The 17,233-nt window shown below is 37.3% G+C and overlaps 1 protein-coding gene across 5 annotated transcripts in view; it reads right to left on the reverse strand.

Moving 5' to 3' along the window:
• Positions 1-17,233, reverse strand: part of EPS8 (EGFR pathway substrate 8, signaling adaptor) — a 188,324-nt gene that overhangs the window by 38,672 nt on the left and 132,419 nt on the right. For all 5 annotated transcript variants that reach the window (XM_070049441.1, XM_070049440.1, XM_002712632.5 and 2 more), the window contains 9 exons: positions 16,633-16,794; positions 16,355-16,504; positions 13,585-13,667; positions 12,974-13,110; positions 8,855-8,928; positions 6,463-6,589; positions 4,609-4,697; positions 4,171-4,245; positions 1,051-1,199 (listed from right to left, as the gene is read on the reverse strand). In XM_070049441.1, the coding sequence (XP_069905542.1) occupies positions 1,051-1,199; positions 4,171-4,245; positions 4,609-4,697; positions 6,463-6,589; positions 8,855-8,928; positions 12,974-13,110; positions 13,585-13,667; positions 16,355-16,504; positions 16,633-16,794 (1,046 nt within the window). The remainder of the gene's footprint in view (positions 1-1,050; positions 1,200-4,170; positions 4,246-4,608; positions 4,698-6,462; positions 6,590-8,854; positions 8,929-12,973; positions 13,111-13,584; positions 13,668-16,354; positions 16,505-16,632; positions 16,795-17,233) is intronic.

The following is a 17,233-nucleotide window of genomic DNA, read 5'->3' on the forward strand; positions in this document are numbered from 1 at the left end:
TTTGTACCACAATGCAGGCCCCAAATGCACAATTCTTAAAATTTCCACGCTTCCTTACCAATCCCACTCTGACTGTCCCAGTCCAAGAGAATAAACCTCTACTATGGCAATAATATTCCAAGAGCCTCTCTCCCTCCAGTTACTTTTACCCTTGTTTTTGCTAGATTCAGCCATCAGGTTGATCTCTGTAAAACCTGATGGCATTATGTCACATTCCTATTAACAACATTACCAGCCCTCCAAAACCCACAGGGCCACAATCCAACCTTTGGCACAGCAATGGAAGTCTTCATAATCCAGCCCTGCTTTTCTTGGTCTGCCTCATTAAATGTCGCTCCTCTTCTGGCAACTATGCCTTTGCTCATATTCCATTCTCTTAAATTTCCTGCTTCAAGCACTCACTTGTACTTCACCCTCTACTGGGAAGGCCCTCTCCCTGCTAATCTTTTGCAAAAACCCTAGTGATCCTGCTGAAAGGCAGTTTTAAGCCAAGTAGGTATGAACATCAACTCTAGAGCCAGATGGCCTAGGTTCATATCCCTGCTCCTTATTTACAAGTTGTGAGGCTTTGGGCAAAATACTCAACCTCTCTGTGCCTCACTTTCTTCATCTGTGTAACAGAATAACAAGACTACCTATGTGAAGTGTAAGTTTGTATAAGCACTAAATACACTATGCATGCATATATATGTATACATAGTTGTATATATCCATATTCCTACTAGTATTCCATATTCTTGATTTTAAATGCCAGCTCTTCTTTGAAAGCTAACTACCCTCCTCTCTACATCTTCTTCCTTATTATTCCAGATTGTCAACCAACAGCATTTATTTATGACTACTCATGGCATTCATTTTCTTATATTGTATGTATTTCTCTCTCGCCCATTAGATGTCTAGCTTTTTAAGGGCTTAGGTTTTTTCTTACTACAAGATCTAGTCCTTCGTATACAGAAAATTAAATCAATGTCTCATTAGATCCGTGTAATAAGCAAAGAACCATACCTAAGAGCATTACAGGCATTAAATGCTGAATTCATATGTGCTTACCTGGCTTTCATCCAGGCTTCTCCCAGTGACATCCACAACTGCCGTTCCTCAGTGTTGACAGTGTAACTTAAGAAGTCAATCGTGTCCTTAGTCAAGAGAGGACTAAGTACTGAACTGGCTAGGTCAGGACCTCCTGTTGCCTGCACCACCTAAAACAACAACAAACCATATTTCAGCAAAAAGATAACAATTACTGGTGTAATTTTCAAAATATGTAGATTAAAAACTCATGCCAAAAACAAATTTTTTTTAATCAAATTAAATCTTGGGAGCAGGCTTTTGGCTTAGAGGTTAAGACACTGGTCAGATTGCCTGGGTTTGAATCCTACCTCAGGTGCCTGACTCCAGATCCCTGCTCATGCAGACTCTGGGAGGAAGTACATGATGGCTCAAAAGTGATTGAGTTCCCGCCACCCACATGAGAGAACTGGATTGATTTCCAGGCTACTGGCTTTGGTCTTGGCCTAGCCGTTCCCTCCCTCTCTCTCTCTCCCCCACACAATTTTTAGGTAAATTTTAATGTTGTTCAATGTACTACTGGGTAATAAACAACTTTTGCCAAATCAACTTGTTCAGTCCAACAGTGTCTTAAAATTCAAAATGAAAGCCAACAATTTAACACCTTTCATAGTATGTGCCTATTACCTGCACACAACTGTGCTTGCCCTGGAAAATACTGGTGGCTATGCAGAGAATTCTAAGTCAAGTGGTTTAGCATAGCTATTTTTCATACTGATCTGTATATCTCTACCTGCACATCTCTTGTGCCACTTTTGAAAAATATCGTTCCAGGGCCGGCGCCACGGCTCACTAGGATAATCCTCCACCTGTGGCGCCGGCACCCCAGGTTCTAGTCCCAGCTGGGGCACTGGATTCTGTCCCGGTTGCTCCTCTTCCAGTCCAGCTCTCTGCTGTGGCCCGGGAGTGCAGTGGAGAATGGCCCAGGTCCTTGGGCCCTGCACCCGCATGGGAGACCAAGAGGAAGTGCCTGGCTCCTGGCTTCAGATCAGTGCAGCACGCAGGCCGTGATGCACCAGCCATAGTGGCCACTTGGGGTGTGAACCAACGGAAAAAGGAAGAACTTTCTCTCTCTCTCTCTCTCACTGTCTAACTCTGCCTGTCAAAAAAAAAAAAAAAAAAAAAAAAAAAAGAAAGAAAGAAAGAAAGAAAGAAAGAAAGAAAAGTATCGTTCCAGAAATGAGACTCACATTCATAGTCTATGGCTGTGTTTACACAGATAAACAAAAATTAAAAAAAAAATCCAGGGAGAAGGGAAAGAAGAATGAGAATTAATACCCTGAATCTATGGCATTTTTTTTCCCCCAGAATTCAATTCTAGGAAATGGTCCTGATTTAACAGTGATATTATAATGACTAGCTGAAACAAATAACAGGTGCAACTGTCTGATAAGCAAGATGACAGTAAGTGGTTGACCAAAAACAGCTCCAAATCTACTTCTCAGGAGCTATGTCCTAGCTAACAATGGTAGTTATCTCCTAAAGCAGAAGCCAGAATCCTTTTCTAAAAATCTCCTTTTCTCATAAATGTGGCACAAGATGGAAGATATTCTGAATGGCTCAGACCAAGAGTCAATTTCCCTCCTGCCACATAGGTCTTGTCAGCTGGTGATGCTGTTCCTTGATCTGTCTGCAAATACCATTCCCAGTCCCCAGGATGCTCATCCATCACTCAGAACAACAGGCAGGTACTACTACTTCTTCCTAACCACAGTGTGACTCCAATGCTCCACATCCTGCACCCAGTGTCCTAAAAACAATTCTTAAATATTTGTAGCTTATTACTTTATAATCTATGGCTTTTTTTTCAGTGTCCCCTCACTTGAGCACTCGGAATAAGACTTACTTGAATTTGACAGTACAGGAGACAGAGTCTTAGTAGAATGAATGAAAATACATGAAAGAGAGAATGGCAGATAAAGAAGCTGACTATCTGGTACAGCAATTTTTAATTTCTGAGTCCTACAGGCAGGACTCGAGCCCAGGCATTCTGATATGGGATATGGGTATCCAAGCAGCTTCTTAACCACTCTACCAAATTCCCACCTTCCCTCACACATTTCTACATAGTAGTCAGAATAACCCTTTTCTTCTATAAATACTCAAATTGTCAAAGGCCTCAAAATTCCCTAAAGGATCAAAGAGATGTGTCCTCCTGTTACCTTGACAGTCTCATATTCTTTTAATCTTTACTTTATTATTTTGTTGAAATCATAATAGGCACTAATTACAAGAACACGCTTTGTGTGTTAACACTCAGAGCATTTGTATTAGCTATCCTCTGTCTGGAATTCTCTTCCTTAAGGAATTAGTCATATGGATTTCTAATGTCTTTTCTCCAATGACATTTTCTCAGTGAGATTTCCCTTTATGCAGCTATGCCACACACACACACACACACACACACACCTGGCAGTACTCGCTGTTCTCCTTCCTACTCTATTTTCCACATAGCATTGAATCTTTAGAAAACTGTATTATGTATACACTCATTTATCTTACTGACTGCCCCCCACATTATGAAGTAAATTCCAAGAGCATAACATTTTTGACCGCCTTGTTCCTGATGAGCTGTTATAATGCCAAGCACACGTAAAGCTCTCAATTAGTATTTGCTGGATAAATACATAATTGAACAAACAATTAAACCGGAGACCATTTAGGAAATGGAAGAACTGCTAATGAAAAGAGTATGAGTCTCTGATAATTCATGGAACAAAGCCATCCACCCAGCACTGCATTCCTCATGACTAACCTATGTGAGAAAGAGAAAGCTGTCTATATTATCCAAGTCACAATATCAATATATTTTATACTCGTGTATAATGAAACGCTAGTACCCCATAACTCTTTGTTTCTTCTTTGTATCTCCCTAGTTTTCTAAGGATACTAGTTTCCTCATCTGTAAAACAAGGTATTTGAATGAAATGATTTCTAAGGTTCTTTTAAACATTCAAATTTCACATTCTCAATGTTTGCACAGATACCAAGAGAATTAGCACCCACACAAGGAAATGAAGAAAACTTTCTATAAATTAATAAAGACACTTGGGGTTAAAACCTACCCAGAATGATTACTTTACTAAGTCAAGAAAATCTCACCATATTCAAAGGAGTAAACAGAAAATGAACCAAATCTGCAGCACTGGGGTTTTGGATGTGAGACTTCAATTTGGCCTGCAACATTAAGAAAACAATACGATGATGATATAATTGAGCAAAACACAGACACTTTAAAAGATCCCAAATAGACCCTTCAAAAATATTTTCCTATCAGTTTTATTTCCATGTATTCATAACATGGGCCAAGAGAGATAAAGAGAAGTGAGTTTTAAGAAAAATAGGAGTTCTTCTTTTTTGCTTTCTTACCAAGTCTCCTGGATGTATTTTACTATCTGTTATTTTAAATAAAGACACATCAAAAACACACACCAAAAGATGCATTAAAAGCTGTTTCTTAATTTAATCAGTAGCATCTTGGCTAGAATTTGCTCTTTTTCATTTATTTCTTCTATTTCTATATAAATAAATTTCACTTACCAGAAGGTTAAATCCATGTTTAAATTTTTGGAAACAGTCAACAAATTCGTCAGGAGGTGGGGGTTTTGCCCTCAGTGTTAAGACACCCTCTATTGAAATAAATGAGAGGAGGGACACATGAGAGTTATTAAGTGAAAAAACTATAATCACATTTATGCCTGTAAATTTTTATGGTCAAACCAGGAAGGCTACCTAGTTACTCTATCGCATCCACAAAGTAAGGATTAGATCCAAAGTTTCAAATGATTTCCTCTATGAGACTATCAATTACTCATGCAATTCTATAAATACATACTGTAGCCCATCCTCGTGCCAGTGATTGTGCTTATCATTGTGAAGACTATAAAAGTGAATGAGTTACACTCTCAAGGGCCTGAAAAATCTAATTAAAGACATGAATCAGATAAATAACAGAACTGCCAACTAAGTGTTAGGAGAAGGAACTGCAGTGGTTGGGGCATAGGGAAATATATACCTAAAAGGTGCTTCCCGGGGAAAGCAGCTTTTAGGGTGGTATTTGCAAAGTTTGCTTCAGGGCAACTGGGTGAGAAAAGCATCATTGTTGGACAAAAGCAGCATAAGTTAAAAACATGGAAAAAGGAAACTGCATGTACATGAAACAATAAACAGAAAAGCAGAGAGATAACAGAATGGAGGCATACATAAAGATTAGATTTTAGATGACCTTGATTGTCAGAGTGTGATGCTAGACTTAAATTGATGTAACATAGAGCTAACATGCTTTATAGCAGCATACAGAATGAAGAGGGTGACTTAGAACTTCATAAGAATATTCTCAAAGCATGGAAGAGTGGAAGCAGGAAGCTGCCTAATATGAAGATAGAAAAGGGATACAAGATACAAGATGGAGGAAGATTGAAGTGTCATCTGTCATGGAAGAGATATTTATTTACTTCTCTTTTATGTACTTCAATCTTTACCATTTTCCCAGAAGCAGTATAAACATTACTTCTGTAATTATAATTTTATAAATGTTGAGGCTACTTAAAACAGCTGTACTGCAGTATACTTCAAAACTGCTTGTATGTGACTATGCACGTGGATGCAATACTCAGACATTTATGATTAAAAATTTCCATCCATTGACACTTTACAATATTTTAATGAGAAAAACCAACTCTTACTTAACAACATAATAAAGTTCTATGTTTATAATAAAATAAATCCAAATATGAGAAGAACAGACTTACAGCTTTCCTCAATAGACACTAATTTCATAATTGATGAAAGCTATCAACAGATAGCTACCACATGAATCCCAGAGTGTCAGTGACAGGTAAAACATGCTAGGGTCTTTGTCTACCACAGGCAATCTCAAACCACAATGAACCCTTCCTTGGGCTCACTGGAATCCTCCTTAAACCTCTGGTGCTACCCCAAAACTGAAAAATGGACCTTGGCCCAAAGTGAATGGAGTTTTGCTGAACAGCTCACAAAGACAGAAACTGCTTAGCACTGGGGTTCTGAACAGTCTTTAGAGGATTAAAAAAATCTTTTTGTGTGTGTGCATCAGTTTTCCTGTAAATACAGTGTTTTGTTAAACTTTGCTTTATATATTTTTCAGACAAATTGCCAGTAAATATATGCTGTGATAGTATTAACAATTTTGTGACTATTTTAAAATTTACATGATTAAAGTTAAACATTTTTTCATTTGATTATTGTTTATAGCTCTGGCCTACTTTCCTGCTGGACTGTGGTCTTTTTACTTTTTATTTCTTGACCTTTTTATTTAGTTGAGCTATGAGGCCTTGGAAGATAATGTAAATTAAAAATGTGGCATCTCAAAAATTAAAAATAATTAAATGATCAAAAAAAGAAAGTCCACCTTACCTCCTGGTCCTTTCTTTTTACTTTTCTTAGTTTTCTTTCTTCTAGAAAGCTCAGAAAATGCTTCTGCTGCTTTTTGGAGTTTTGTGATAAAAAATTCAATGTCATCCAAGATGTGATTTAAGATTTGCTGGAATTAGAAATTATACAGTAAAATATTAGATAAAACAAAACTATTTTTTACTTTAGCTATATACTGTTAATCAATAATGAACATAAAGTATTTTTCCAAACAGAAAAAAAAAACACAAACAACCCCCACATACAAATTTAGGGTTTATGACTAATTCTAAGAAAAAGCATTACATTAAATATACCCGTGGATAACTCTGACATTTACATTTTTCTCTAGCTTAATTTTGCTCTATTATCAATGCCATCAAGAAAGCATTCACAATATCTACTCAGATTATTAATGATTTTCAATTACTCTAATTTTCTCCTAGTGTTCTCCCACTCAAAGTGAGGAGAAAAAAAAATTCTAAGAAACATTTTGTTAAAAGAGCACCAAACATTTTTGTTTTCTTAATAAATGTCCCAACAAAGCATTGACAATTTCTTGGAATTAAAGGTATATAGAATTGCGTGATAACTTAATACACAATAGCTAATCTGCAATATAGGCATTAATAAGCATTTCTAAATGGTATAACAAACTAATAATGAATTCTGATTTCGAGGACCATTGGAACAATTGTATTTCATACACTACCAGTATGTGTACAATGTGACAATTTTCCAATTAAAAGACTAGGAATCAGAGTTAAGTAAGCATCTAAGCATGACATGTAACAGTGTAATGTAAAAATAAATTGTAAATTTTAACTTCAAGAGGAATTCAAATTCCTTTATGTATTCCCAAATAAGAAGTGTATTTGCAATATAAAAAGCAAATGTATCATATTAACATCATTTTTTTTTTTTTTTTGGACAGGCAGAGTGGACAGTGAGAGAGACAGAGAGAAAGGTCTTCCTTTGCCGTTAGTTCATCCTCCAGTGGCCGCACTGGCTGGCGCGCTGCGGCCCACACACTGCGCTGATCCGAAGCCGGGAGCCAGGTGCTTCTCCTGGTCTCCCATGCAGGTGCAGGGCTCAAGTACTTGGGCCATCCTCCACTGCACTCCCGGGCCACAGCAGAGAGCTGCCCTGGAAGAGGGGCAACCAGGACAGAATCTGGCACCCCGACCGAGAAAAGAACCCGGTGTGCCAGTGCCACAGGCGGAGGATTAGCCTTTTGAGCCGAGGCACCGGCCAACGTCTTTTTCTATTGTTACATCATAGTGCATTGTCATTCTGCCAGTAATTTATTATGGGTAAATAAAAACAAATACAGTATACCTTTATAAAGTGTTGAATTTCAAGTATTTATTCTTAAAAATGTTCCTTATCTTACAGGCATTCTAAAATATATCCTTTTTTAAAAAATTATTGTTTTTAAAGATATGTTTATTTGAAAGGTAAAGTTAGAGAAAACGATCTTCTATCCACTGGTTTACTTCCCAAATGGCTGTAAAGGCAGGGGCTGCACAAGGTCAAAGCCAGGAGCTTCTTCTGGGTCTCCCACGTGGGTGCAGGGACCCAAGGAATTGAGCCATCTTTTGCCACTTTCCCAGGCACATTAGCAGGGAGCTGAATTGGAAGTGGAGCAGCTGGGAATTGAACTGGCACCCTTATGAGATAGCAGCTTTGCAGGCAGTGGCTTAACCTGTTATTCCACAACTCCCCCCCCCTAAAATATATTCTTCATAAATGGTAAAATGATACATTTTTACAATTCAAATTATGAATTACAAACTATATACAAAGGAAAACTGGACTCTCTCTCTCTCTCAAAAATGGTAATTCAGCTTAAGTTCCTTTATTAAATAGTTAAAATACTAGTTTTTCTCATTCAGCCCAAGTCCATGAACTAAATATGGGCACAGGAGCAAAATAGTTAAGAAAAAACAATGATTTAAAGGATATAACTATCATGGGAAAGAGAAAATACAGTATTCACAAAACACTGTTATATAAATTAACTTCATTTTCTTGTGGATTTTTATTTTCTTCTTGAAAAAAAATAAAAGGCCAGGGACTGGAATTGTGATGCAAAGGATGAAGCCTGAGCTTGTAATGCCAGAGACCATATTGCAGTACCAGTTTAAGTCCTGGCTGCTCTGCTTCCGGTCCGGCTCCTTGCTGATGTGCCTTGAAAGATAGCAAAAGAGGGTCTATATGTTTGGGTCTCGCAATCCCTATGGCAGACCAGTATGGAAGTCCTGGCTCCTGGCTCACCATTTGAGGAGTCAATCAGTAGATGGAAGTTCTCCCTCTGTCTCTCCTTCTCTGTTGTTCTGTTATTTAAAATAAACAAATCTGAAGCCAATGATCTGAAAATGACTGTTGCACTCACCACCTCTCTGTCAATTCGTGCCGCCATCATCTCGGGTGTTTCTTCCTGCTCATGATAGTGTCTTGGTTTCTCAACTAAAGAAGAAAAATCAGAAATCTTTCAACCATTGCTTCAAACAATTCCAACAGAGGACATGAAAACATGAAAATGTATGGAGGAAAGAGTGCCATCTGGGAAAGAAATACCTGCACTGGATACACAAATCAGAACAGGACTCAAAATCCACACAATGAGTCCTTGCCACCACAGCAGAAGCGCTGGGTGGAGCTGAAGGACCGCCTCCCCATTTTAGTACAATGTGTACTGACCCTGCAGTGCTCCTCTGTTTTTTCACTTCCCAGTATCAGCTCCTCGTGGAGTCAACTCTTAGCATCCTTTAATTTCTACACAAGAAATATACACCAGCATTTAAGCACCTATGTCTCAAAAAAACATCCAACTAAGTTCTAATGCAGCAAAGCTAAGTTTTCATACATTCCAACACTGATGAAAAGAAAGTCTTGCACCTTTGGATGGTAGCATGCTTTTTAAAATTCTAGTTGTAATTAAGCTTAAAATGTTCAGTGTTGGGCTCAACTTTAAGCCACACTTCTTAAAAGCAGAAATGCCTATAAGAATTTGCAGTGAAGAATAAATGTCTCAAGAGAACACAAGGCATTGACATTGCTCAGGTGGCTACAGCATCACGTTACTCATGAGGTCATTACCATGAGCTCTCTCCTGGCATGAAGTAGTTTACGAACACACACAGATATCTGGTACAAATACTTTATAGTAGACGACATTTTAAAATGCACTGGAGAGAACAAGAGGAATACGTCATCATGAATGGAAGTATAAATCACAATGTATCAGCATGGCTCATAATGTTCAATACAGAGAACTATGAAAAACTGTGAAAGCTCTGTGTTGCTATACCTGCTCTGTGCTAATTTAATGGAATACTTTCCAAAAAAAGGAGAAAGAAAAAAGAAAAAAAGAGAAAAAAATAAAGCACTGAGTCTGATGAAACTTAATTAGTGACTATTAAATGCCTTAAGATGATCAAAATTTATATGTATGAAATCTTGCCAGTTAGCTGCTGTTTCACACATGGTTAAGCCGCTACCTCTCTATAGGGTACTACAGAAACCAGTAAGTTGAAATTAAATGATAGCTAATAAGAACTCCAGATAGATACCAAAATATTATCTGGAGGGCAGAGGAAGCACAAAATAAGGTGTTTCCAGGACTCTATCAGGTCTGAAACTACTGGGAACCCAGGGCCACTGCCACTGTTCCACAGAGATCACTTCGGATCAGCAGCAGAAACAGCTGTGCAGCCTGAGCCAGCCAGGGCCTTGGGGAGGAGGGAGCCTTTCCACTTCAAAACTGCCTGGATCCAGACAGAGCCTCTTCTGATAGATTGTGTTCTATTTGGCCTAGGAGCAAATTAGAAGTTCTGAAAAACTTTGCGTCACTGTAATTTAAGTAGATGACACTACACAGTATTTTACATAGCATTATAGGGGGAGGGTTCAGAAACCCCTGGGACAAACTCTTGTAAATCATTTTAGGTTCAACCTGTTTTTATCAGTTTGTTAAGAATGTCTGTAAACCTAAGATGTCTTATCCCCCACCATTCAAGAAAGATCATTTTGACCTCTCAAAAAACCAACCAAACCACCCAGAAAATCCAGACCCCTGTCTGCAGAAATAACAACAAAAATACTGTTAAGATAGACAAGGTAGCACACACTCTAAATTGCTCCTTAGTTTTTAAATATCAACTGGTTCAATGAATGCATATATAATCCTTGAAAACAGAAATTGTTTTAAAGTAGATAACTGTTACTTCACTTTTGAAAGTTAGAAGTTTAGAAGATCTCTATTTCTTTTTGGTGGCGAGGTTTACATGTAATTCCAAAAAAAATCAGAATTTGGCTAATGAGAACTATAAATTATACTTATAATCATTATTGGTTTTGGATTCATAGCAACCCATGAGTTCTTATCCCCACTTTACAAATGAGGCTTAGAAGCCGGCGCCACGGCTCACTAGGCTAATCTTCCGCCTTGCGGTGCCGGCACACCGGGTTCTAGTCCCGGTCGGGGCGCTGGATTCTGTCCTGGTTGCTCATCTTCCAGGCCAGCCCTCTGCTATGGCCCGGGAGTGCAGTGGAGGATGGCCCAAGTGCTTGGGCACTGCACCTTCATGGGAGACCAGGAGAAGCACCTGGCTCCTGGCTTCGGATCAGCGCAATGCGCCGGCTGCGGCGGCCATTGGAGGGTGAACCAACGGCAAAAGGAAGACCTTTCTCTCTGTCTCTCTCTCTCACTGTCCATTCTGCCTGTCAAAAACAAAACAAAACAAAACACAAACAAACAAACAAACAAAACCAAATGAGGCTTAGATTAGAGACCTGACTTTCCAAGGTCACATGGCAGTGCCAGGACTTGCTTCAGAGACCGACTTTTAACCGGCCAGATTTGATGTTGAGTCTAATGTGACTCATTTTGATATCACATATGAATAATACTTTACTGGATAAAGGGTAAGTGATTTAAGTAGTCGCACTGGAGCTGGAGGCAAGAGTTGAGGCTCTAGAATACACCAAATCTGAACCTGCTCAATGATAACATCCCTCCTTAAAATTGAAGAAACCGGACCAAATATATTTAAGAAATATTCTGAGATTCTAATAAACCATTGAAAACACAGGAAATAAAGGCATAAATAGATAAATGAGATTACATCTATCTAAGAAGCTTCTGCACCTCAAAGGAAACACTCAACAGAGTATCAGTGGAATGGGAAAAATATTTGCAAACTATACATCTGATAAAGGATTCATATCCAGAATATATAAAGAGCACAGGAAACTCAATAGCAACAAAATAATCCAGTTACAAACGGCAAAGGACATGAACAGCCAGTTTTCAAAGGATGAAATACAAATGGCCAACAGACACATGAAAAGATCCTCAGGATCACTAGCCATCAGGGAAATACAAATCAAAACCACAATGAAGCTTCACCTCACCCCAGTTAAAATGGCTTTCATCCAAAATCAAAAACAAACAAGTGCTAGTGAGGATGTAGAGAAAATAATACTTTAATGCGCTACTGGTGGGAATGTAAACTGGTACAACATTTATGGAAGAAACACAGAGTCCTCAGAAATCTGAATATAGATGTACTGTTTGATCCAGCCATTCTACTTCTGGGAATTTACCCAAAAGAAAAGAAATAAGCATATGAAAGAATTATTTGTACTCCTGTGTTTATAGCAGCTCAATTCACAATAGCTAGGATATGGAATCAATCCAAATGTCCACCAACTGATGACTGGCTAAAGAGAATGTGGTATGTACACAAAATGGAGTACTATTCAGCCAAAAAAATGAAATCTTGTATTTTGCCAAAAATGGATGCAATTGGGTATCATTCTGGCTTTGTTAAATGAGCCAGTCCCAAAAGGCAAATATCACATTTTCTCTGATTTGTGATAACTATATATACATTAAAAAATAATATATATGAGTAAAATTGACACTGAGAAATTTATTATTTATAGCTCTTGTCTATACTCCTGAGGAGCAGTGGTTTTTCTGCTTGCTACTTGTTGGATTCTTTATTTAGTGGTTTTAAAGTAATTATAAAACAAATACAAAGTATGTCATTGCAAAAATTAAAAGAAAAATATAAAAGGAAGGAAGAGGCAAGGTAGGAGTGAGGGAGAGGGGGAGGATGGGGTGGAAAGTATCATTAGGGTCTTAAAATTGTATATATGATACATGAAAGCTGTTCCCCTTATGTAAATAAATAAATGGAAAGAATTTGAAGTCCAAGTTTAAAAAATAGATTAATTGTTATATATTCTATCACCGATTTTAAAATTATTGGTCACATGACCTCTCCTCTCTTGGTATTAAAAAAAGATGATTCCAATTTTAACAGTATATTTATTAAAATGGCTGGCATGTAAAAAAAATCTTAACAGTAGTCAAGGCTTAGCTTTACATTATCTAAGATTTAGAGAAACCAGCAACAGAATTTTAAAGAAAGAACTGTCACAACTCAAAGAAGTGTCCAATAAATATTAACCCAAGAAAAGTAATAAAACTGGAAATACTCACAATCTCCTTGGTCAGCTGCCCATGCAGACCAGGCTGCCACCCGACTTCTAACGTCCACCTGTGTTACAGTCCCAGGAGGTACGGGGGCAGGCGCTCTGGGTGGAGGTGGAATGCCAGGGTCTGCTTTGGAAATCATCCTTTAAAACAGGGGAACATGAGTTAAATGTTTACTCTGTTTTATGTTATTAGTTCAACCTCAAAAACTATATCAAGGGCAAAAAAGATTTCTAGCCATTCCATACATGTTGATTCATAAATGCATATGAGATTTTAAAAATGCAGATTTCTTTCTGGATCTCTCAAGGCTGTAGACCAACTATAGTGCTGAAGCCTAGTTTGTACCCATTTAACCTACTGCTCGTTGCTCAAGACTCTCTGTGACTTCACACATAAGCAGAAGTCATATAAGGAAAAGATCCTAAACGTGGAGAGAAAAAAAGGAGCAATCACGTAGTGATACACCTGGGAGAGCACACGAGGTGAGATTGCAGGTGGTAACCTGTGAAATACAACAATATACCTCCATCGAAAATAACTTCTCCAAACCCTTAGGTGGCAAAAAAAAAGACAAGAAAATGAATTTTACCCTTTAATTTTTTTAATGTGCTTACCTCAGGGCATCGGGCCGCCTCTTCTGTTTCCCTCCCTTACTGTCACTGATTGCACTTTCAATATCTTCACTAATCAGGTTGGCCTGCAATGAGAGACAAGTTACCTGGAGGACTATAGATTTTTTTCCCAAGCTTCAATATGGCCATTAAAACAGGGAAAGGGTTTAGGTTATTTGTCTGAATCAGTAAAGTGTCTTCATGAAAAAAGAAAGCCTTCTTTGAAAATCAAAATTGCTTTCAAAATGTGACTTGCAGATTTTTTAATGGTGATGTTTACAAGGACAGAATTTAGAAGCTGAAAGAATTTTTAAAGATCCAGAGCCCCTTGGTTCTAAACCAGATGTCCTTCCACAAGGCAAACATACAAGCACTTAGCATAGGCTGAAAGTACAAGCAGGCGCTATAAATGAAGCTGGCTAATTCTTTCCACCTGAGAAGAAACACGTTCATGTGGGGTAAATTTCCTTTCCTTTCTCCTCCTCAGGGCCCACTGGATACCCATCAACCCACTGAAACAAACCGCTGGGTCCCAATAGAGACCCTCTTATTTTAATGGCAAATTTACTGTACCCGTGGGAAGGTTCCCAACAGTAGGTTGTTTCCTTGGGGATAATCTCCTTATTTTGTCTTTTCAGGTAAAAATTTACTTTCTGCAAACAACTCTTGCAAAACTTTGGAACCAATGTGGGATTAACAGCTACAAAGTTTATTCTGTTTCATTTTCAAGTTTATTTATAGCCAGTGTTTAAAACTGGATATTAGATCATTGCTGAGATGTAGTCATCTGCTATGTCTGAATGCTCTCTGGAATTATGTATGTTTTCCTCAACCATGCATCCTATATATTCACTTACAGTGAGCACTGATAATCATAAAATTTGAGAACTGAATGGACACCTAACATTGATCTAATCCATTCTCCTCTTCTAATTTATGAAACTGAGGAATACGCATAAAGTAGACCTGGCCAAGGTCTAGCGCTAACTGGCAGTGTCAAGGTGCCCCAGTTCAGTGTTGCTGCCACAGGAACATCCTATTTTCAATGACATTGCCCACATCATCAAAGGCATTCTGTTATCTGAGATATCAAAACTAAAGATGCTCAGGAGCCTTGAACTTCTCATGGGGGTACAGGAGGATATTTTATTTCTCAGGAAAAAAAAGGACTACAAAAGTAAGCAACAGCATTGTGGCAGTGTGTGAAGTACCATGAATATTAACACTCTAAAGCAAAATGGCAAGATGATCACATAAAGGAGATTGCATCATATTCGCTGCACTTAATTTTTAATCAAGCAGCCAAAGGAAAAAAGGTCTCATGTGGCCTATGGCACAAATGAGCAAATATAGTTCTTAGTGGTGTATGAGCTTCTAGTTAGAGCAAAACAGTATTCAGTAAATCCATTTGAATGTATCACTATCACCACTCCACGTCAAATAAGGCAAGCACCTTGTTCTCAAAACTGAAATCCAGAAACTTTACTCAGCATAGTAACTATTAGCTCCCAGGAGGACTCTTATATCATGGATCCAAACACCAGATTATGAATGTCTTTTAACTTAGTCCTTTGTTTTTAAAATGTTTGAATTAAATTCACTATATTCTCAGAGCAAAATATTCACTTTAATATTCAGCGATTCAACACATCAAAGCTTACAAAATTCTTAATATACTTTGACTTTCAAAAGTCACTACACTATACAAAAATCTGATGAATAACACATATACAAATTATCTAAATGTCACATTCTTTGCAAATAAGATCATTAGAAGTCATCTATGGAATAAATTTAAATTAGAAGGAAATTATAAAATATACTGTTTACAGTCAGCCCTAATTTACCTATCATAGTTTAATGTCAAATACAGAAAAGATCAAGTGTCTCTTTATGATAATCTCCCAAAATTTTTTGTAAGATAAATGTTGCCTGAATATTTATAGTATACAATCAAAACAATAAATCACTACTTTGGCAAAGTATCAATCAACAGAAAGTGATTTCAATTTTAAAGAAATCAACTCAGGAAATAGACATTCAAGGGTGAACATAACTTCTAAGGTCCAATAAAGCATCACAAATTATAATTATTCAAAAATTACAGTGTACTTTGCAACAAAAATTTTAAGGAGATAGCCTGTTATTACTGGTAACTGTGCTCAATTATTTTCACATATCATTTGAGGATTACAAATTCTTAGCAATTACTCAAGTAACATAATTAAATGATGAACCTTATACCAATGTCAAGGGAACTATCTTAGTGCCTCATTACAATAATCCACACTAGGTGATTAGTGCAGAACAAAATTGGACAGTAGTATGATAATTTATTGTCCATGTGTCATTTTTTAACATTTGATTTTCAACTGTAAGTCCAGGCATTTGGTAAGAATTTATAATATTATCTACATGTTTAAGAAATAAACGATACATCTGATTTTTTTTAGTATCACTCAAATTTCCCCTTTATTTTCTTGGCTTGGAAATCCAAGGGAAAATACTATGATATTTGTTTTCTTGACAAAATCCTCAAAAAGTAAAAAGTTGGTATTCCAATGACATATGATTAAAATATGAGGGCACTTTACAAAATTCATAGAAAATGGGATGAAAAGATGTTTATTTTGGTACAAAAAATATAAGATCTATGCAATGTTTTCATGAAACCCATTATCTGAATTTTTTGAATACTCCATCATAGGAAGCTACCAGAATATCTGCTTAAAAGGTCAAAAAAAAAAAAACAAACAAATTCACTGTCTTTTACCTTAATCTCATCACATTGGAAAAGATGAAGATCTGGCTTGTTCTGGGTTGGCTCTTTGCACACCAGGGCAAGAATTGAATCATAGCTGCATGAGTGCATCACCGCTTGGCAGTGCTGGATAGTATTTAAAGGAAAATTCTCCAGTTCGTTCTACAAGTAAAGTAAATATTTTATTTTGTAAGACTTTTGCCTATTGTCAAACAATCTGACCTTTCTGTAAATATGAGTACGTAGGGAGATTTTTAACAAATCAAACAGTACAGATTTTACGAACTTGCCTTTGACTCTAAATCAATGAGGCTCACAGCTCTGTCATCCACTTGAAGAATCATATCTTGAGTCCACACTTTGCCCTTGGCATCAAGCAATTTCAGCTTCCTTATTCCATCATCAACAGTTATCATAGCATCTTTGCGATCCAGAACAAAGGTAGTCAAGTGCTTACAATTGGCAAAAAGAAAAAAATATTTATAATGTACACAAATGTCTTAGTGCACGTTTTCCAAACAAAAGTAGAATTAACCTAATTGGGGTCAGAGAGCTGAAGGACAAATACAGTGTTCTCTAGAACTTCATGATTATTTTATCAAGAGAATGAGGTCAAGCAGGTTGAATAAAGAAAACGATGTCTTAACTCATAAGATATCCATGTCTATTTCATATTGAGCCAAGCTGAATTAAACATGACATAAAAACAAAGTCTTAACAGCTTCAATAGCATTCTCTAAAAATAACCTCCCCAACCCCACCTTACTCTTTTATGGTGATTTACATGCTGAACAACTTACACGTCAGTTCCAAAACTGAGGAAGCTGACACTACAGACTGGCCGCAGCAATTCATTCTATAACAGCTTCTAGTATGCAGTCTCCTAAAACC

Source organism: Oryctolagus cuniculus, chromosome 9 (genome assembly GCF_964237555.1).
Source record: "Oryctolagus cuniculus chromosome 9, mOryCun1.1, whole genome shotgun sequence".
Classification (NCBI taxonomy): Eukaryota; Metazoa; Chordata; class Mammalia; order Lagomorpha; family Leporidae; genus Oryctolagus; species Oryctolagus cuniculus.